This window comes from Kwoniella shandongensis, chromosome 1 (assembly GCF_008629635.2).
Source record: "Kwoniella shandongensis chromosome 1, complete sequence".
Classification (NCBI taxonomy): Eukaryota; Fungi; Basidiomycota; class Tremellomycetes; order Tremellales; family Cryptococcaceae; genus Kwoniella; species Kwoniella shandongensis.
The window spans coordinates 1027780-1047462 of NC_089287.1; the positions used below are offsets into that span (position 1 = coordinate 1027780).

Here is a 19683-nt window from a genome sequence, read left to right on the forward strand (position 1 = left end):
ATTGTCATACTTATACACATACCCTTAGATGGTCGCTATCATGTAACAAAGTTTCCTGCCCACCAAGGTTCAGAGGTTTCTCTTTTCTGCACTGGCTCAACGTCCCAGGCAGGAGGTATCTCGGATATTGATGGCTCATTACCCAATTTCGGAGCGTATAGTCTCACAAGACAAGCAAACACATCTACAATCGATAGCACACCATGCGGAGACAACTGCGTTTGAACAGGTGCAGGCAGACCCGAAGTCTGACTGCCAAGGTAAAGTTCTGAGATCGAGGTGGAAGAGGCCGAGGTACTCGGAGAGATGGGAGGAGAAATGGCTGCCGGGCTTCGTATAAACACTCTTGACGAGGAAGTTGCTAAAATCAAGTGACACGCATGAAGCAGCGTAGTCGACGGGGGTACAGTGTGCACTGTCATCAGCCAGAGTCGTCGGATTATAGACTCACCAGGCATACGCTCCTCCCCTCGATCCCTACCCCCTTCCTCTCGTACTTGCAGATTCTTGACCATTTCCTCTAAAGACATGGCCAAAACTTGTTTGCCTTCGCTTGGGATGACCAGTGCAGCGCATTCACGCGACCTGACGATGCTGACCAGCTCATCGGGTGCGTCAACCGGGGAAAGCATCGGCGAAGTGGCTTGCGGTGATGGCACGTCACTCCCCGAAGAGCTGCTCCTCCTGAATCGCCTAGAGTGGGAACTCTGTCCAGCTAACACGCCCAGCGCACGGCGTCCGTGGACGCTCATAACTTGCATGGCGTCGAGAACCGACGCAGTGCCTGGCAAGGAGATGAGGGGTCGGAGTGGAAGGCCCAAGGAGCCGGCGGTGACCTGAAGCATAAATGCAGCGGGCACTCGGTCACTTGGTAGGGACAGGAGGTGATGAAGGAGCGTAGCGTGAGTGAGAATGCAGGGAGAGTCGAAGCCGGTGACCGCGATTCGATGCACACCACTACCAAACAGCCTCAAGAAAGAGGACACCGGTGCGTCGGCTGTTACTTCATGATATGGGTTTTTGCCAGAAATATCTTGCCATCAGTTCAGCTCGGATGTAGACCTGACTCACTGCACATAGCGCCAACACTGATACCTTCTCCGCTTCTCAACCGCTGCACCGCATCCTCCAGTCTCTTCGACGTCACTTTGTTGGACGGTGTCGCGTCATCCTGGGGGGACGTGGACGCCTCTAATACGAGGAGAACGAATGTGTTGAGGTCGGCGTACTATTGTAAGCTAATAACCGCTCTGGAATACTCACATCAAAGAAAGCAGCGGAATGACCGTCACCTTCCCCTGTGACTAAGAGGCAATCTTCACCGCTGTCCAGAAGAATCTGGGCGTAAGCGATCATTCATCTACAAGTGACCCACTTTAGCTGCCTGCTCTACTCTCATATCCCCTGCGACCACCTTCGCTTCTGCATACTGATCCATTGCCAGAATTTGTCTGGCAAGCGTTCCAAGCCACCGCCCGTCATCGATGTCAATCTCCGGTCGCGGTCTTTCGTTCGTGATAGATCTTGACCTCCTCACGGAGACCGGCGAGGGAAGAAAAGTTGGGTTGAGGAACAATGAGCCAGTCATACTGCCAGAGCTGAAGGATCCGGTGCCCTTGGAATGTCGTCTGAAAGACGGAGAAGTTGAGAGTGAGTCGAGTGTTGCGGGTCCCACCCTCGGTGAGCGAGACGATAGACTGCCATGGCGCGCAGGGACCGGAACGGGGTTAGAGTGAGGGGTACCTATGTTTGGGAGTGTACCAGGTGAGAGAGTGAGAGAAGGACGTCTGTGATGTGTCGATTGGGTGGAAAGAGAAGAAGCACGCGAAGGGGTGATTTGCTCGGCGGAACGTGGTTGGGGTACTGTTTCGTAATCGATGATAGGTTCCATGGTGAATGAAGATGACGGATGAATTGACAAGCGGGTGAGAGATACAAGTTACTGTCTCAAAGGGGTCATCTCCTTGTTCAAGGGAGATGATCCTTTGACGTGTGAAAGATGTGAACGAGAGAGGGAGGTCATGAAATGAGGGGTCGGGGGGTCATTGGTCATTGAACTGGTGCTCCACTCTGAAATGCCGCCGGTAGAACAGGGGCTCCCCTCGTTCCCTTGTTCCCTGATCACCAAATCATAGATCCCATTCTCCCATGCCCACTATAGATACAACTAGAGAATAAACTACCATATTATATGAAACTACCATCTATATATCATGACCTCGACTCTTGCGAATACGTAACAACGCATCCTCACTCCATCCAAGGTCCTCCTCTTTCCCCTGAGGCACCGCAAGCGGTATCGCGACACCTTGATGCGGAACTGGCAACGCCTGACTGATCTCTCCATGCTCCTCACGACGACGCGTTGATTTCGAAGCAGACGCATCGCTGATGGGAGATGAAAGGGCCGTCTCCAAGCGATGAGCCAAACCACCGGAAGGATCATCAATATCGCTTGTGAATAAGTTTTGAGCCATCGCTGGTGTGTTGTCCAAAGCAGGCGGACAAGGTGTGTTCGAGCGTATCGCATTCGCTCCGGAATTGACCTGATCCCTGCTTGACGACGGTCGACGTAGACCAGGTATATGCTCTGATGCACGACGTATGAATTCCCGTACCCCGTCTACGCCTTTGCCAACGAGGTTCTCGTCATCATCTTCCGAATTAACGAAAACGGCAGCATGCACAGAAAAGGCAGAGCTATGACGTCTTCGGCGATTGAAACCAATTGGCATGACCTGCTGTGCTGTCGGGCCATAGAACACGGCATCGTCGCTCCTCCAGCCGCCTTGTTCCGCTACGGGTTGTCGGTCCGGCTCGTCTTCTTCCTCATCCTCCGATTGTCCCTGTGTCATGCTATCACCCTCATCGTCCGTGTCCAAAGATGGCTTTCGTGGCATGGGACTCCCAGCACGTCCATTACGCGGTCCTGCATCCGACAGCCGACCGGTCATATGGTGCTCGTCGTCTTGTCCCGGTAGACTGTGTGAGTGACTTGTAGATCTCGATCTCGTTGGAGGTGGACTTCGGTGGCGTGAACAGCTCTTGTCTTGATCAGGACTGAGTGTTGCGGTTTCGTCCACCCGAATATGCCCACGACCACGCCTGGCGGGAGGAGGGAGGAGTGCAGGAGCTGGGGGATGAACAGAGGCAGAAGGGATGACGGTGGATCCGATTGTCCGTGTTTTGTTGTTGAAATTTGTGGGCCGAGCGAAAGGGAATCGAGGGTCGATCTCGTCGGAAGATGTCGAATCGTCCGAGCCAAACCCGTCTTCTTCGTCTTCTCGGTACCCATCGTCTGAGTCATCGTCCTCGTCTTCATCTTTCGCATGGGGGGGCTGAACGCCGTGACTGTCGATTTCACCTTCAGGTTGAGAAGCAACAGCGAATTTTAAGGCGGACGGTCGAGTGGGTGCAGGCTGTGTCCTCATCAGACGACGAAGCACCATGGTTCAAGTCAATGGTACTCACCTGAACGTCTGTCCAACCAATCTTGACCCCCTTCTCTTCCACCTTTTCGAGTCGCAGTTCAGAGCTGTTCATACCTCCTAGTCCAAGACCAACAGCATGATCGCCGCCATCAGAAACACTCCCTCGCCTTAGTATTGACGTCGACGGTTGCTGTTCAGAAGGCTTGTTGTCCGGACCTTTCGCCTGTTGTAGTATCCCATGACTGTGACCTTTTGGGCTCGAAAAGGCGGTCGAAGGCGTGGAGGAAGCATTGGAGGCGAAGCCGACAGAGGGAGTTGGCTTGGCTTTGTTGGCATTGCGTAGATCCGAGGAATGAAGCAATGTAGTGAGAAGAGAAACCGCAGGGGGATGGTATGGGTCAGCATGATGATCCGAATCCTCGCTATAACCGGCGTGGGTGGTTCGCAGCGCAGGGTCCTGAGTATGATGGTCTGTGTCGGGGGTAAGGATTTGGGGCGATACACAACGACTTTCTGGGTGAGTCATCGTGGTCAGAGTTGTTGGCGAACGACGAGTACGGAATGTTGGAAGTATGATGATGAGATTGGTGGGGATGGTTGACGTGTCGCCACCGTCCTACGCCGAACTCTATGGGAATGCTACCACCTGAACGTGATGATTCTAGTCCTGTTATTGAATCAATGAGATCATGTTGTCGCTGCTATCTATGACTGGTACTGTTGAGTTGCTGAGCATGCTATAACAGAATGTTTGTATGGATGTTGAATGTTGATTGATGATTGATGAACGATGGGATGGGATGAATAATGTTTACAATAATAATGGATATGACCGGATAAGGGACTGCCAATACAAGCATACAAAGTGGTAGTGGTGTTATTCCTGCATTCGTTATTAACTTACATTTGATTGTTTGCAGAGTGACGTAATATTGACATTCGCATTTCCACCTTTTGTGGCCTGGTGCATCAATGCACATCGATGCATGCAATCAGCATCACCTTGATCGAGAACATCAGGTCGCCTGCCTGCATGCATGTATGGTGCATATACTCGTCCAGTCTTCACCATACATGTGCATGTGTTGGAAGAGCAGGATTGAACCACCAAGCTGCATTGCATGACATTCACGTGTTCGGTTACATGTACGTCATTGGGACCATTCTGCATGCCATGTATGCCAGTAATGAGTTTGCTTCCGTCCATGTTCGTTTGCAGCGACAATCAATGGCTTGGCGCGTCACCAATTGCTCACCCCTCGCTCATACATATCACACCGCCTTAGATACGTCGTATCTACCCTTCTCTATCTCTCTATCTCTCTGCAAGTCAACACCCCATCCACTCATACCACACACACACAATGCCACCTCACGAGACTTCTCCACTCCTCGCATCTCATCATGACAACGGTGGATCAACCCGCAAACCTTTTGATCCAATCGGTTCCACAAGGCATCTCTTGCTAGGCTCATGGATCAACATCCTACTCGTATGCATCCCGCTAGCTTTCATAGGCAAGTCATCGTTTCACCCTTGCCCTCCTCATATTCTCTTGCTAACAACTTGTCACGCTGTATGTAGCCGATGCACTACACTGGAGTGCTGTAGCTCGATTCAGCACCTCCTTCCTCGCCATTGTTCCACTCGCAAAGGTGAGAGCAACCTTCCCCGCAAACGACACATCTGACAATGCGTTCAGCTTCTCGGAGACAGCACAGAGCAGCTATCTCTCAAACTGGGTCAAACTTTGGGAGGCCTGCTTAACGCTACGTACGTTTGGCACTATGATGAATTGGCTGTCGGCTCACCACTTCCTCTACAGCTTTGGTAATGCCGTCGAGTTGATCGTCGCTATCGCAGCCCTCATCCAAAGTGAGTTGATCGATTTCAATCTTACCAATAATTAGCTCACGACTCTCAGATGAGCTGCGATTGGTTCAAACCTCGTTATTGGGAAGCGTCTTGTCCAACCTCTTGTTGGTCCTCGGAATGAGCTTCTTTGCGTGAGTTCACTCCAACCATTGCTCGAGTTGACAACGTAGCTCGGGTTTCTATTTCCACGAGTCCACCTTTCAGGTAACGGCGGCGCAGGCGAGCTCTTCTCTCCTGACGTTAGCATGTATCACCCTCATCCTACCCGCCGCATGTGAGTACGGTATACAACGCAATGAATCGTAAGCGCCACCTAACGCCGAACAGATCACGCATCCGAGACCGAGCAGACAGCTGCGACCATCAAGAGCCTACTCGAGGACGGTGCCCCCGATCCCAACGATTCCTCCTTACGCGGCCTCCTCATTTTGTCTCGTGGAACATCCATCATCCTGCTCCTCACCTATCTTGGATACCTCTACTTCCAGCTTCGCACTCACGCTCAACTCTTCGAGGCAGAGCAGGTTGAAGGAGAAGAGGAAGAGGTTGCTGCCATGGATCAATGGAGCGCTGGAGGCTGGCTGGTCATCATCACTGTCCTTACCTCTTTCTGTGCGGATATATTGGTAGGAAGCATTGACGAGACTGCCTCACAGTGGCATATTCCTAAGAGGTATGTTTCCACTCACAATCAAAGTACTGACCGCGCTTTAGGTTCATCGGTCTCATCCTCCTACCTCTTGTTGGTAACGCTGCAGAGCATGTCACGTCCGTCTGGATGGCATGCAAGGGAAAGATGGAATTGACGATCGGTGTGAGCGTTGGATCCAGTATCCAGATCGCCGCTGGTATGATCCCTCTCCTCGTGATCATCGCTTGGCCCCTTCACAAGAACCTGACCCTTTTCTTTGTGAGTGACCTCGTTCACGTTCTTGGCTGACGTACTAGGCCAACTTCGAGACCATTGTACTCTTTGTGTCGGTGATGCTGGTAAACCTTCTCCTCCAAGATGGTGAGTTTTACGAATCTGTCAATTGCTACTCTCACGCTGACCATGCCTGAATAGGGCGTACAAACTACATGGAGGGAGTCATGTGTAAGTCCCCGAACACAGTCTTTGTCGTACTGATACCTCTCAGTGATGTCGCTGTACTTCGTCATTGCTTTGAGCTACCTCGTCTAAGGTGCTCATCGAACCTAATCGTTCCGATCATCTCGATTGCCACGATCTTCGTGACCTCAATTCGTAAAACCGCCCGCCTCCCCTCAACCTCTCTCCTCGTCTGCGTATTCTGTCGAGTCAGAAATGAAATGCATCCGTGCCCCTGCTTTGCTATTGCCATCTGCCGACAAAAAACGACGCAGTGGTCAAATACCGCACTCGTACCGCGTACATACCAACTCCGTGTGACATAAAGATCTGTATCCAGACCAAGTACAGAAGATGCCTTGCACAAAAGACTCACCCACCACAGTATCTGTACTCTATCCATGTCTCCTCATACTGTGACCATGACTCTCTCGTACTTCTTGCATGTCTTCTTCTGTAGTACACTCCTATCACTTCTGTAGCTATCTCTCCCTGGCATGTATATAAAGGGGAGCAGACAGACTAAGCAAGACTTCCTTTCTTCACTCTCAATCACTCTTCTTCACCCTGCCTTTCTCTCATTCATTCTCTCTCACATCTTCCACCTCTCACTCGCTCCGTCACTCCTCTTTCTCTTGCTTGCTATACTCTGCTCTATTCCTTGATTGCTACCTATTCCAGTGACACCCGCATCGACTCTGATAGTTCAAGAAGATCTGGTGCTCTGGTGCAGAAGTGAAGTGATCAACAAAGGAAACAAAGCAGGCCAGAAAAGGTAGCAAAATGCTGAACTTTCTTGGTCTTGTAGTTCTATCTGTCCTCTCAAGGTTCAAGAATATTTAAACTGTTACCTCACAAAAGCTCTCAGGCCTGACACTCATTGTTGTCACTAGAAGCATTGTGATGAACCACAGCCCATGGACTATCAACCAGTTCAACATCTCTAAGGACCATCTCTAAGAACTGTTGTTATGCAGAACTGGCAAATGCCTACATCCCGAAAAAGACAAATACCTCATTCAATCCACAGTTAGTCATTAGCTTTCCTAGCCATATGTCATCTTTTGAAACTCTCCTATTAAGTCACACAATGAGACTTGTACCCCACCCCCCTCATTGTTAGCATCCCTGCTCTTGTCATCACTACTGTGGCATTGGGACTTGTTTGTCATGAATAACAACTACCAAGACCAACAACCTCGAGTATATGTAGCCAGAATTGGGAGCTTCCGCAGAGTCCCGATTACCATTTACTATGATGCGATGCTCGGTCGGCGTAGTCGGCCAACGCCTAGGTGATACATTATTACATCATGCATTTATGTACGAGCGACATCATTTTGACCATGGGAACCATTCGGTCGTCCTGATGGGTAAGTCCGCTTGCAACCTACCCCAAAGTGCTTAAAATGAATTACAGCACGTGTAATTAAGACATAAGATCTCTTTGGAATGTCTCTGAGAGACGAAGTCAAACGTCTCTACAATCATTTCTGAGGACCATTGTACTGAATTACAGCACGTGCAGTTTCACATATGGAATCTCTTTGAACGTCTCTAAGAACAGCTCTATGAACCGTTCTCAAACAAATCTGGGTGGCAAATGTATACTTCCAAAAGGTATATATATCCCACCTCCTTCCATAATTAGTTGTTAGCTTTTCCCAGCTATGTATCATTATCTGAGTCTCACTCATACAGTCACACAGTTGGTCTTAAACCCAACACCTCTTGGCGTCATCCCCACTACTCTTGTCATCATCACCAGTGTTGTCATCACCACTGCAACATCTGAACTTGGTCAATAGTGCAACAAGCCTGAAACACTGTCCTTTTCCTTGGACACCTCCCGTTCCCCTCCGTACCGGCGTGACACCCTCCCTACTGGCGTGAAAATGTGCGCGTCCGATAAATAGGTGAACGACATTATACATGCCTACATTCTGGCCAAGGTGTAGCTTAATGGTAATTTGACGACGGCTGGTCAGGAGCGCATCTTGACAACACCATTTTCCACAGGCGGATTCTTTGACGGGCTTTTACGGATAGCACAAAATACGAACAGGTTGAAATCCTACAATGAATTGTATGAGTCAAGGACCGAATGTACAAGACTTGGGATTGACTAGCAAAGCATCTCACTTATACGCCAATAGTAGACTAGACAGAGGAATACACATTTGTTGCAGGAATAACTATGTACAAGCCCTGTGCTCATGTATGTAAATACAAGCGACAGTGGCAGAGTTGTGGGAACACTTCGGCAGTCCAGTCGGTCATATCCGTCGGCGGCGTCTTCCAGTGGCAATTCGAATGGATGAGCACACACAAGGAATCAATTTGTTTGGGAACCGAGTCGGAATGTCACGGCATAAGTCGGTTGTACCATTGTACCAGGTCGAGACATTCTGGCATACAGTGAGGATCGGCAGTACTAAAATGTGGACACACTTCTACATCTTTCTACGACGATTATAAAACCCGGCTCGACTGTCACGACCCGATAGGACCTGCAAGGCCATATCATACCGTGACATCCCGACTCAGCGCCCAAACAAATTGATTCCTTGTGTGTGCTCATCCATTCGAATTGCCACTGGAAGACGCCGCCGACGGATATGACCGACTGGACTGCCGAAGTGTTCCCACAACTCTGCCACTGTCGCTCGTATTTACAAACATGAGTGCAGGTTTTGTACATAGTTATTCCTGCAACAAATGTGTAGTTGTCTGCCTAGTTCAATATTGTTGTACAAGTGAAATGTTCTACAAGTCAACCCCAAGTCTCGTATATTTGGTACTTGGCTTGTTCTACGTGCTGTAGTACTTGAGCCTACTTGTCCGTTGTATTACCTGTAAAGGCTCGTTGTTGGACCCGCCTCTGACACCGAAGGTCAACAGAAGGCGACCACAAGAACTTCACTAGGCACAGTATACCAGCTAAGGCAATCGCACTTGGTGCTAAAATTATGATGAGAGATAATGTCATTACCGCCATAACTTGTCCTGTGTTCTACATAACTCGACACACCGATTGATCCCGGTCATCCGTACGAGACTGGCGCGAGTCATTAATAGACATTTGAAGGAGTGATGAGGCATAGCTACAACAACGAATGCACAAAACCACCACAGAACAGAGTCCACCCTATGGAACACTTCAGACGAGCGATTTAGGCAAGTCGACCCTTGTGGTGTCTGCCGACAATAGAATACCAGGTGACCACCGCAATCCCGGGGTACTATCAAGGCTCATACCAAAGCAGCGTTTTCACGACTGCTCAACTCTTGGAACGAATCTTAGCAACTGGTCGACTCTCTCATAGTCTTTTGAGTGCGGACGTGCAACAACGATGACCGAAGTGATAGTTCTGACGTCTCTGCAGTATAGTCCATACTTATGTAAGTCATGTGAGAATTGAAACCAATGTGTATTTGGTTCTGCAACTTTTTTGCTGGATCTGCTGCTATTGCAAGGCGAAGCGTCCTCAGACACAGGTCTCATGCCTACATTAAAAAACCTAACCTGTGCAGACAGGTCTGTACCTGTCTTTGGGGGGCATGCCTTTGTACCCTTCTTTGAGTGATAAACTTCAGTACCATATCTCAAAAGCTGTCAGAGGCGGGTCCGTTGACGGGCCTAAGCGAGGAATACGGGTTACAAATAGCACAAAGTCCTGTACCGAGTTGTACAAGTCGAATACCGAATGTACGAGACTTGGGGTTGACTGCCAGATCGTGGTATGGGTTCCACAGTAGTGAACTAGACAGAGGAATATACATTCGTCACAGGAATAACTATGTACGAGTCCTGTGCTCATGTATATAAGTACCAATGATGCCACAAGAACCGTGGGAACGATTAGTCAGTCGAATCGGTCATCTCCTACGACGGCATTCGCCGGGCCGATGTCGAACTGATTCCCGTTGGCTGGCGAGTCGGACTATTCGGCGGCCGAGTCGAGATGTCACGACATGAGTCGTTCGCTCAGTTGTACTGGGTCGTGACAAAAGCCATGTTTCAGCGGCATCGCTCGATAAGATGGGAGGAGAGTTCGAAACAAACATTGACACGATCGGTCCGATTCCCGTAAACCCACTATGTCCTTCTCACCCCTGATAATCACTATCATCGTCATCACCGCTGCAGTATCACTTCTGCCGTCATTGTAATCGATGCCAGGTCAAGAGCACCAAAAGCCGAAGACATCGTCCTGTGTTCGGTACAGCCCGCATCCCTCCGTGCATACACATATGCTCGAGTGGTAAAGCTGTTGATGTGTTTAAGGGGCGTCACGCCGATCAGCCAATATAGATGTAGTTCGTCCTGACAAGGTAACAATACGAAAGTCCACGTATATTCGAGGGCTTAACGTATGGTCTCTATACAGCTAAGGGGAGACAGATTAGATAACTACGAAGATCCGTGGCTATGGTGGCTCATTTATATATCACAGTTAAGACCAGAATTGAGAATCACTGAGGATTTAGTTCAAAACTACGGTTATTCCTACATGTATGTCTCTGCGCAATTCTCGTCAGTTTGGTAATATTGTTCATGTTTCCGGTCGCCAGTTGTCAAGGCCATATTCCTCTAGATTCACTTTTGTTTGTAATGATCTAAGGTTCGAGGTACGACGATGTGATAGTTCTAAGTCCACGGTGCAACATAATAGCTGTCCTAAGTTCATTTAGACGCGTCAAGGTTTGTGAAGATTACGACGAGTGTCATGGCATGTTTCGTGATCATTGGGATACGGTCGTGACAATGTGCATAAAACGGACAGTATGCCCAGTCTATCGCACTACAAGGGAGCACTCCATGTGCTTTGTGCAGTGTAGCATCAGACACATATGTATATGCATATATATATTTGCATATGCAGGTGATTACGCGCCGTGACACGGTATGTACAAGCTACGGACAATGAACGATCACAAACGGTGCGGGATAGGAGGGATTGCAAGGGACAAAAGAACGACTTTTGCACATGTTAGATAACGAGTGATTCGAAGAAAGTCGTGCACGATTTGTAGCATGACAAAACCACATGACTGGGTTGAAGGGACTATCTGATACGCCGGGACAGGCAGATGAACGCCTTAACTGGGGACGTGTCCTTTATGCATTGTGGTATCGACGGGACTCGGAGACGAGATGATGTTGCGAAATGACATGGGTTCGAGCGGATTACGAGACCGTTCAGTTAAAGATAACCCACCAGAAACCGTATCTGACCGGATCGGAGCCGGTCGAGCTGCCATCTCGATACGTCGCACTCGATCTAGTACAGACGATGACGAGCCCCTTGACAGTTTGGGCGCGAGTGTTGACTGAGCGGGTGGGATGTCGAACCTCGAGGTTCTCATGCTGACAGACGCGTCGGTGACAAACGACCGCTTCATATCCGCTTTGCGCTCAAACCGGTGAGGAGAGTCGCTGACGAGCGTAGAACAGGATGTCGAAGCAGGGACCGGTTGCGATACAGGTGCAAGTGGTGTCATGCGACGCATCTCTACATACAACGCAGTACGCTTGTCTGAGCACACACGACCGCCAGTCTACGAAGGCTGTACTCACCTTTGTTCAGTTCTGCCACCGTTTCTTTGGCCGTCTGATAAGCATGTCCGCTCTGAGAGCTCGATGAGTTCCTGTGGATAGTCTCTCCAGGTCGAGGATATTTGCGAGATTGACCAGACGGGCCGCTCGATCCAGGTGGCCCGGCTGCTGACGGTAATCCTGTCTCGTAATATCGTTCATGGCAATCTGGACAGCAAGGTTTGGCATTGGGAAGGATGTGGGGTTGGTCGGCATGGGAAGGAAACTTGCCGCATACTAAATGTCAGATGAACCTTGCCATTGCGAACTTACAGCTGCAGTTGAAGCACTTGGCATGCCACATCTGTCCCCGCGCCGTGATATGGCGTCCGTTGAAACCTTCATCTCTATCGCCAATGATTGGGAGTGAACAGGAGCAGCAAATGCCGAGGGCAAAAATGTCTGTGTAACAAGCCTTGCACATTGTATCGCCAGTTGACAGAGGTCCGTGGTTGTGACTGGTTGACATCAGTCAAGACCATATGGTTCTTGCTTACCGAGCAAGATAAATCTTCATTCCAGATTTGATATCCATCACACACACACCACATCTGGGATGTTGGACGCGGCGATCAAGCACAGATCCATATACTAGTTCATCAGCATATTACCATCCATGTTTTGGACGCACCTCTGGCCAGCTCTTCGCCTGATGCTGCTCCTAGTCTAACATCGAAAGGCTTTTCCTTGACGGCGATATCCGTGTCTTGATAACAATGTCGTGGTAACTGTGACGCCATTGGGGTCTTGCAAGCCAATGGGGATGAGGGCGAACTCGGAGAGGCCTTTGGAGTGGTGTACCTGGGGTTATAAGCTATTTTGATACGAGGAGCTCACCTTTCCGCCCATCTGTCCGGACTGCCCTGCTTGTGAGAAGATGTGAGGAGCGAGCGTACAGGAGTGGTGCGCTCTGTGCATGGGAAAAGCCGCACATCAGTGAACGAAGTTGAACGATTCATGTCGAGTTTGACCGATAGAGATCAAGGACGGAACCTCACCTATTGCTCTTCCTGAACACCTTGAGCATGTGCCCGAGCTATCTGAGATTGCAGACCCGCAGATATTGCAGACTATCATGGTTGGAATATGGTGAGGGGATCTGCAAGTTGACCAAGCGCAAGAAGGTGATGTATGGGACTAATGTTCTTGCTCTCGGTTATAAAGAGCACTCACGTCGATCCGAGCTCGATCATTCAACTACAACCGTGGGAAGATAGGCTCAGCGGGGTCGGGGTGCATTCCAATGTTATCGTCATTCTTGTTCAACCTGTAATGTTATTGTTATTGTTATCGTTCTCATCCACAGTGCACACAAACCCCCTAGTCTGAGAAACACCAGATAATAGTATGGAGAGCTGTGAGTTACCAAAGGCTCATGCACAAACGTCATTCTGACCGGCGATATACCCACACCCCGTAGTTTTGCAGCAGTTGAGCTCACTGCCTCAAGATCTGTCAACCATCCCCCTGCCCCAAATCGACGATCAAGAACAAGCAGCTTTCGCTGATGCCATACGGGGCTTATTGACTGAGGATCCCTCTTCCTCTGCCGCTGCTAGACACACTGTCCTCCAGGCCGCATCATCGATCCCTCCCCGAGCCGAATTTGGAAATCCCGCAATCACATGGGCCACCGAAGACGATATCGTATCCAGCGGTAGAGATGCGATTGTGCGATACTCTAGCTCAGCTTTGTCGGAGGGGGTCTTTTCAGCAAAGGAATGGTTTCAAGCACTGTACGAAGCTTCCACACAGCGTCCGCGCCTCAATGATGTTCTGATATCCTGGAGCAAACTGAATTTTGATGTAAGTTCATCCATCGGTATCTAGCTGACGGAAGTCTTTTCTCGACGCATGCGCCCAACATTTGGACGAACCCGCCCTCCGCATGTCTCTCATTCAACTGTTGATTGAAGCACTCCTTGATGTTCCCTACGATACGGCAGACGCTGCATCGACTACAAATATGGCGAGACTTGCTTCCCATCCCGTGCTCGATAAACTGCTGAGAAGCCTTGTCTTGGATACCGGAAACTTACTCTTCAGTATCAGTCTACGTTTGCTCTTGGAAATCATCCCGTATGCGCCCTTGCTTCTTACCTCCAAGGTCCCGTTGATGGCTATCGTTCTGGGGAGAGTGATCTCCTGGCGAGACCGACCGTTCATCGACGAGGGATCAGCAGGCGGTGACGGCTATACTAGAACTCCACTCCCAAACCCACAGATTGGCTGGCAGGTATCTCGATCGTCGACAGAACCTGACATAGAACCTCCAGATCATCTGAAACCCGGCGTAATCGCTCAGTCTTACTTGATCGCCCTCTACGGCGCATGGCCGTCAAATGTCATCGCCTTCACTCGAGATCCAGCTTTGTATATTCAGGGCAAGAATGTCCCACCGATATATGCTTTGGAATGGGACGACGTCTGGGAGCCCGGGTTATTGGCGACACGTATTGTACCACTCATTAGGGAGTTCAGACTGCACCCTTCGCTTGTGGTATTCACTTCGACTGCCGAGCTAGCAGACGATAAACGGTGGGACAGAATCGATCCATCGGAATTCACAGCGAGATCTCGAGCACTCGCCAATGCCGATCAGCCAGGTGTATCCCGTTTCAGTCTTATGGATGAAGAAAGTCTCGTTTCAGGGACAATCGACAGGAAGATGGACAGCAGCCGCTTAGAAAGGGAGAATGAGCTATTGCGGTTAGAAGCGAAGTTTACCAGTCGGGTCAGAAAGCAGTATCTTCACCGTGAGTAAAATATCGTGCAGCCGAGACTGATCTAGTAGATATCAGCCGTTTGCACAAAAGCTCTTTACGTTTAAATAACGACGAGGCGGAAATCCACAGTTTTGTGAGTATCAAGATCACGGCGCCTGCTGATGATTCTAGGTGAATCGCCTAAAAGAACAATCGAAACAGATCGCTGCTCTCACTTCGGAGCTCTCTCAATCTCGCACAGATGCTTCGCAAGCACAACAGAAACATCTCAAATGGCAGGGCCAACTACGAGACAAGGTGGCGTCGTTCCGTGAAGAGAAAGCCACGTGGCAGACCGAGGCTGCACGCATACGAGGGGAGCTCAGTGAAGCTCGGGCTGCTATTAAGAGTCAACAGGAAGAGCTGGCAGTAGTCAAGAACGAGTACGTTCGTCTTGTAAGCGTTTGCTGACGAAATCAGGCGATTCAAGCTTCAGAACCAATTGACCGAAGCGGAGCCCAAAATTCGACACATATCGGACTACGAGATCAGAATCAAGCAGCTCACCGAGTCTCAACGCTTATGGTGAGTTTGCCCTCGATGAGACCAAAGCTTACGTTCTTGCAGGGACGAGGACGTCCGAAGGCGAAAAGAAGCTCATGATGAAGCAGAGGCATGGAGGGTTAAATGTTACGAGGTAGGTTGGTGCCGCATCGACTTGTCTGACCTTTCAGCTTGAACAGAAATTACGAGTTACCAAGGAAGAGGCAGTATCGCAGGCGCAGAGGATAAGGTGCGTTTCATCGCCACCATTCTGTGCTAAAACGAGCAGTATCCTCGAGCAACGAGCCCCGATCACAACTCACGTCGCGAGCACGGCTGTAAATAAGGATGTACCCATATCTCCGTCTCCAAACCGAGACTTGGTCTTCTACTCCGATCTGCTTGAACAGTCCAGGTTGCGCTCCGAAAGACTCGGAAGGGAAAACTTGGAGGTATGTCACACGAAGACGGCTACTGGCTAACATGCAGCTTCGTGCTCAGCTGGAAGGCATGAAGATAGCAAACAATGATGTGACGAAGGAGGGGGATAGGTCATTCATTTGGGGTAACACAATTGTGGGATAAGCAGTTGTTATGTTCTAGTGTTTTCATTCGATGATTGATGATTGTATGTACATGTAAGGACATGGTGTGTGTGCATGCACCCTTCATCCCTGAGACGGTCGGTGCAACAGGTTCAAAGGAGATTTGATCATCCTTGAAACCGACGTCCCATCATTGTCTCGTTCAAGTATCGTTCAAGCACTCATCTGAGTCACACGCAGTCGACATCAATCGCGCTCTTCAAGTAGCCGTTCCCAAGCCTTGATCACCCCTAAAACATCCACAATGGACGAAGGAGAGAACGACTACTACACTATTCTGGGTGTTGAGGAGGATGCTTCTGCGGCTCAAAGTGAGTGTGCAGTATGCGATGCTCCCGCTTATGGTGATGAAAGTACGCAAAGCGTATCTCAAGCTTGCAGCTCGATATCACCCTGATAAGTGTATCGATGCACAAGCAAAAGAGAACTTCCAGAGCATACAAAGTGGGTTATCGATCGGCGGGACATATGACTAACTGGCAGGGGCATACGAGACACTCTCCGACCCCGACGAGAGAAGAAATTACGATGACAAGCTAGCCGGTCTGCGCAACAACAGGCCCCACGAACCACCAAATCTCTCGTCAGCTACATCTAGACCACAACCGTTCTCATTTCCGCCAACCCCTCGTGCAGCGGCCCCAGCACGACCGCGGTTTTCGCCTCCCCCGCTCTTTCATCCGTTGTACAGGCCGCCCGCCATCGTGCCGCAAACTCTTTGGCACGAATTGCCAACACCGAGATTCTACGTGAGTAGTCCGTGATTTAGGCACAAGCTTATCAAAGAAATAAGTCCAGAGTCCATTCATATTGGCACATCACCAGCACTCGCGCTCTACCTGATTTGCAGTTACTACCACCTATATTCCCTCCACCTCTTCCTCCGTTCTCAAGAAGCGAAGATATACGGCAGATAATGATCAACATGGAACTGCATATGCTAATGATGCGGCGATGGGCGGAGGCTAAGGTTGGACAAGGGAGGTCGATGCCTAGGCCGATCTGAGGGCCGTTTCCGTGAGATCGATGACCTAGACATGTCAGCTATGCAGGCCTCTTGAAACTCACCCTCTGAATATCCGGTCTTTGTGCAGGATCGACAACCAGCATGGCGTCAATAAGTGAGACAAGGGTCTGAGAGTATCCAGGAGGGTGCCGGTATCTTCCACTACCAACAGCCATCGCTATAGATGTCCCGTCGACTTCGAATGGAGAGTGACCATATGCGACAGCAAACAGCGTACACCCAAGCGACTATTCATCAGTGCTAAACGGGGAACATAAACCCACCCAGATGTCCACTTTCTCATCAAGGATCTTGCCTGTCTTGACATCGAACAGCTCCGGCGCTCTGTATGGCATTGACGAATGCTCGCTTGCGATGTCCTGCTTGTTAGCCACACCCATAGAGCATCACTCACTTGCTCTAGTAGCGCTTGTTGTCGTGATTGTATATCGATTCGAGCTCTGTCTGTTAGCTGTGTCTCAAAGTATACACCTACTTGATGGTAGAACCAAAGTCCATCAGAACCGGGCTGCCATCATCCGCTACCATGATATTTCTGTATGTCAGCAATGTCACGACCGTGTCACGTACGCTGGCTTGATATCTCGGTGTGCGTATGGGATCATCTCTCCCTGCTCCGCATCGGCGAGCTCCTCGTCACGGTCAAAGACTGGCTCCGAAACAAGAGGATCCTCCTCGCGATTGGTCGGGGGATATGAAGCCGAGACCGCGGGTAATCTATATTGGTGCATAGCTCGGACCCTAAACGATGTCAGCGAGCTCACAAGGCAAGACTTACGCAAGACATGTCCCATGAAACAGCTCCAACAGCTTCTTTTCCGGCATTCGGTTTCCTGATACAGAGGCAGAAGCAATCGCATCTTGCAGGTTACCGCGAGCATAGTATGGAAGGAAGCTGTCATCAGCGCGGTACACCCGGTTCCCACTTACAGATAGATAATCTTGCCTTCTCCACCTTCGTCCTGCACGACGGCCGAGTCCAGTATACGGATGATGTTTGGGTGTCGGAACCGTCGATAAGCTTCCACTTCTCGCATAGCCTCCTTGACACCTTCTTGTCCCGAGGTGATCAAGATCTTCTTCAAAGCGTACAGTCTCCCAGACGACAGGTCGCTGATCAGGTAGACGAACGAGAATCCTCCTTCTCCAAGCAGCTTCTCGACCTTGTACGATCGACCATTGATCTTGAGCGTCGCGTCTCTGTCAGGTCAGCGTTGCCGTGTCGACATACTCACGGTTTACATATACACTGCGCGAGCGAGAACGGATCAGCATGAATCGGAACACCACAATCCGATCTATACTCACCTGAGTCAGAGTAAGCACCGCGTCCCGCGCATAGAACTTGAGACGATCTAGTGCGATAGCAAAGTTGTCGTTGTTGTTCATGATTTGTTTGATACTGGATAATGGAGAGAATGAATGATGAACAGATATGTGTAACGTTACACGCCTTTGTTGTTATTGTGCAACTCCACTTTTTGCTTTTTGCTTCTATTTCAATGATAGTCATGTCCCGACCTCCTTTTCCTTCAGGCTGGAGTTCAATACCACTCAATCCTAGAAATCTCACACTTGCTAACACACTCCCGGTCGGTCAGTCCTTCCTCTGGCACCGTCACTCGCTGCCATCGGCATCGCAATCCACGCCCTCAGAGGAATTCTCGCGCGCTGTCGACGATCCACCTCGTGTCGTCTGTCTTCGGCAAAGCCCATCCCACCTTTACTACACCGCTATCCATTGCGATGAACTTGCAGCAAAGATAGACCGAGAGAAGGGAAGCACTCGACGGTGGTTGGATGACTACTTTCAGTTCCAAGCCCAGCCCGATCTTGAAGCGCTATATGCGGAATGGAAGGTTAGAGATCCTGCTCTTTTCGGCAAGGTCGAGGTGGATGGGAGAGCTATCGGAGTGAGAGTTCTGCGGCAGGATCCTTGGGAATGTCTTATAGCGTGAGTAACTCCCCCCCTGATATCGGTTGACACGCAGTTTCATCACATCGACCAATAACCATATTCCTCGAATCACATCCCTCCTTCACCGCTTCTCAGAGGCCTTCTCTCCACCGATCCTCAATTTAGAACATCCCTCCGGACACGGTTCAACGACCCATCATTTGTTTCCTGCTCCCCATCTAATACCCTCCAAGCTAGAGTCAATTCTCAGAGAAATGGGATTTGGATACCGAGCGTCCTTCATTGAATCGTCCCTCGAATCCCTGCGAGCGGAGTTTGGAAGCAAGCCTGGAAATATTGAAGCGGGTCTCATGACATGGAGGGCCATGGATGTGGACCTTGTACGTGACAAGCTGATAGCACTGAAGGGAGTTGGACGGAAGGTCGCAGACTGCGTCATGTTGATGTGTCTTGACAAGGTAGGTGAAAGGTGATAGGCCCCGCTGACATCCTAGCCCTCGCTCATCCCAATTGACACGCACCTCACGGCGATTGCGGCTCGACACCCGTCTTTCCCTTTACGACTACGGAACAAACCGATGTCCAAACTGATCTATGATGAGACACAAGAGTTCTTACTCGACAAGTGGGGACCGTTGGGCGGTTGGTGCCAAGCAGTCATGTTCGCAGCGGACCTCCCGCAAGCCCAGGTCAAGGTGAAGAAGGAGAAGATTGTTGTAACCCAGAAGGCCTCGACACCCGTCAAACGACCGCTTGAGAACGATTTTATAACCAACACAGAGCTGAAACGGACCAGAAGCGCAACTCGGCTGCATGTGAAGCGATCGACTACCGTGAATGTAAAAGAAGAGGAGATTCACGTTAAGATAGAGTAATAATAGGTTGTAAC

At 49.9% G+C, this 19683-nt stretch overlaps 9 protein-coding genes across 9 annotated transcripts; 5 read left to right on the forward strand and 4 right to left on the reverse strand.

Annotated features, from left to right (window-relative positions):
- Positions 1-38: 38 nt before the first annotated feature.
- On the reverse strand, positions 39-1891 carry CI109_100359 (uncharacterized protein; the record flags this gene model as incomplete). The annotated part of the gene is made up of 4 exons (XM_065966768.1): positions 39-361; positions 452-997; positions 1072-1228; positions 1376-1891. 4 exons carry the CDS (start codon positions 1889-1891, stop codon positions 39-41), a joined length of 1542 nt encoding a protein of 513 aa, XP_065822840.1.
- Positions 1892-2204: 313 nt separating this feature from the next.
- On the reverse strand, positions 2205-3957 carry CI109_100360 (uncharacterized protein; the record flags this gene model as incomplete). The annotated part of the gene is made up of 2 exons (XM_032002975.1): positions 2205-3419; positions 3472-3957. The coding sequence occupies 2 exons, from the start codon at positions 3955-3957 to the stop codon at positions 2205-2207; spliced, it is 1701 nt and encodes a 566-aa protein (XP_031862782.1).
- Positions 3958-4795: 838 nt separating this feature from the next.
- Positions 4796-6490, forward strand: CI109_100361 (calcium/proton exchanger; the record flags this gene model as incomplete). Its single annotated transcript, XM_065966769.1, has 11 exons — positions 4796-4949; positions 5017-5087; positions 5135-5205; positions 5258-5307; positions 5357-5411; positions 5478-5581; positions 5635-5980; positions 6022-6172; positions 6256-6319; positions 6374-6403; positions 6447-6490. 11 exons carry the CDS (start codon positions 4796-4798, stop codon positions 6488-6490), a joined length of 1140 nt encoding a protein of 379 aa, XP_065822841.1.
- A 5010-nt stretch (positions 6491-11500) lies between these two features.
- On the reverse strand, positions 11501-13023 carry CI109_100362 (uncharacterized protein; the record flags this gene model as incomplete). Its single annotated transcript, XM_032002973.2, has 4 exons — positions 11501-11913; positions 11979-12137; positions 12628-12797; positions 12995-13023. The coding sequence occupies 4 exons, from the start codon at positions 13021-13023 to the stop codon at positions 11501-11503; spliced, it is 771 nt and encodes a 256-aa protein (XP_031862780.2).
- Positions 13024-13343: 320 nt separating this feature from the next.
- On the forward strand, positions 13344-13826 carry CI109_100363 (uncharacterized protein; the record flags this gene model as incomplete). Its single annotated transcript, XM_065966770.1, has 2 exons — positions 13344-13353; positions 13417-13826. 2 exons carry the CDS (start codon positions 13344-13346, stop codon positions 13824-13826), a joined length of 420 nt encoding a protein of 139 aa, XP_065822842.1.
- A 136-nt stretch (positions 13827-13962) lies between these two features.
- Positions 13963-15829, forward strand: CI109_100364 (uncharacterized protein; the record flags this gene model as incomplete). Its single annotated transcript, XM_065966771.1, has 6 exons — positions 13963-14752; positions 14910-15148; positions 15198-15286; positions 15329-15398; positions 15445-15696; positions 15746-15829. 6 exons carry the CDS (start codon positions 13963-13965, stop codon positions 15827-15829), a joined length of 1524 nt encoding a protein of 507 aa, XP_065822843.1.
- Positions 15830-16093: 264 nt separating this feature from the next.
- CI109_100365 (uncharacterized protein) lies at positions 16094-16613 on the forward strand (the record flags this gene model as incomplete). The annotated part of the gene is made up of 2 exons (XM_065966772.1): positions 16094-16160; positions 16333-16613. 2 exons carry the CDS (start codon positions 16094-16096, stop codon positions 16611-16613), a joined length of 348 nt encoding a protein of 115 aa, XP_065822844.1.
- A 228-nt stretch (positions 16614-16841) lies between these two features.
- CI109_100366 (uncharacterized protein) lies at positions 16842-18265 on the reverse strand (the record flags this gene model as incomplete). The annotated part of the gene is made up of 6 exons (XM_065966773.1): positions 16842-16880; positions 17140-17200; positions 17447-17617; positions 17807-17989; positions 18112-18125; positions 18185-18265. 6 exons carry the CDS (start codon positions 18263-18265, stop codon positions 16842-16844), a joined length of 549 nt encoding a protein of 182 aa, XP_065822845.1.
- Positions 18266-18387: 122 nt separating this feature from the next.
- Positions 18388-19669, forward strand: CI109_100367 (uncharacterized protein; the record flags this gene model as incomplete). Its single annotated transcript, XM_065966774.1, has 3 exons — positions 18388-18830; positions 19045-19174; positions 19289-19669. 3 exons carry the CDS (start codon positions 18388-18390, stop codon positions 19667-19669), a joined length of 954 nt encoding a protein of 317 aa, XP_065822846.1.
- Between the last annotated feature and the right edge of the window lie 14 nt (positions 19670-19683).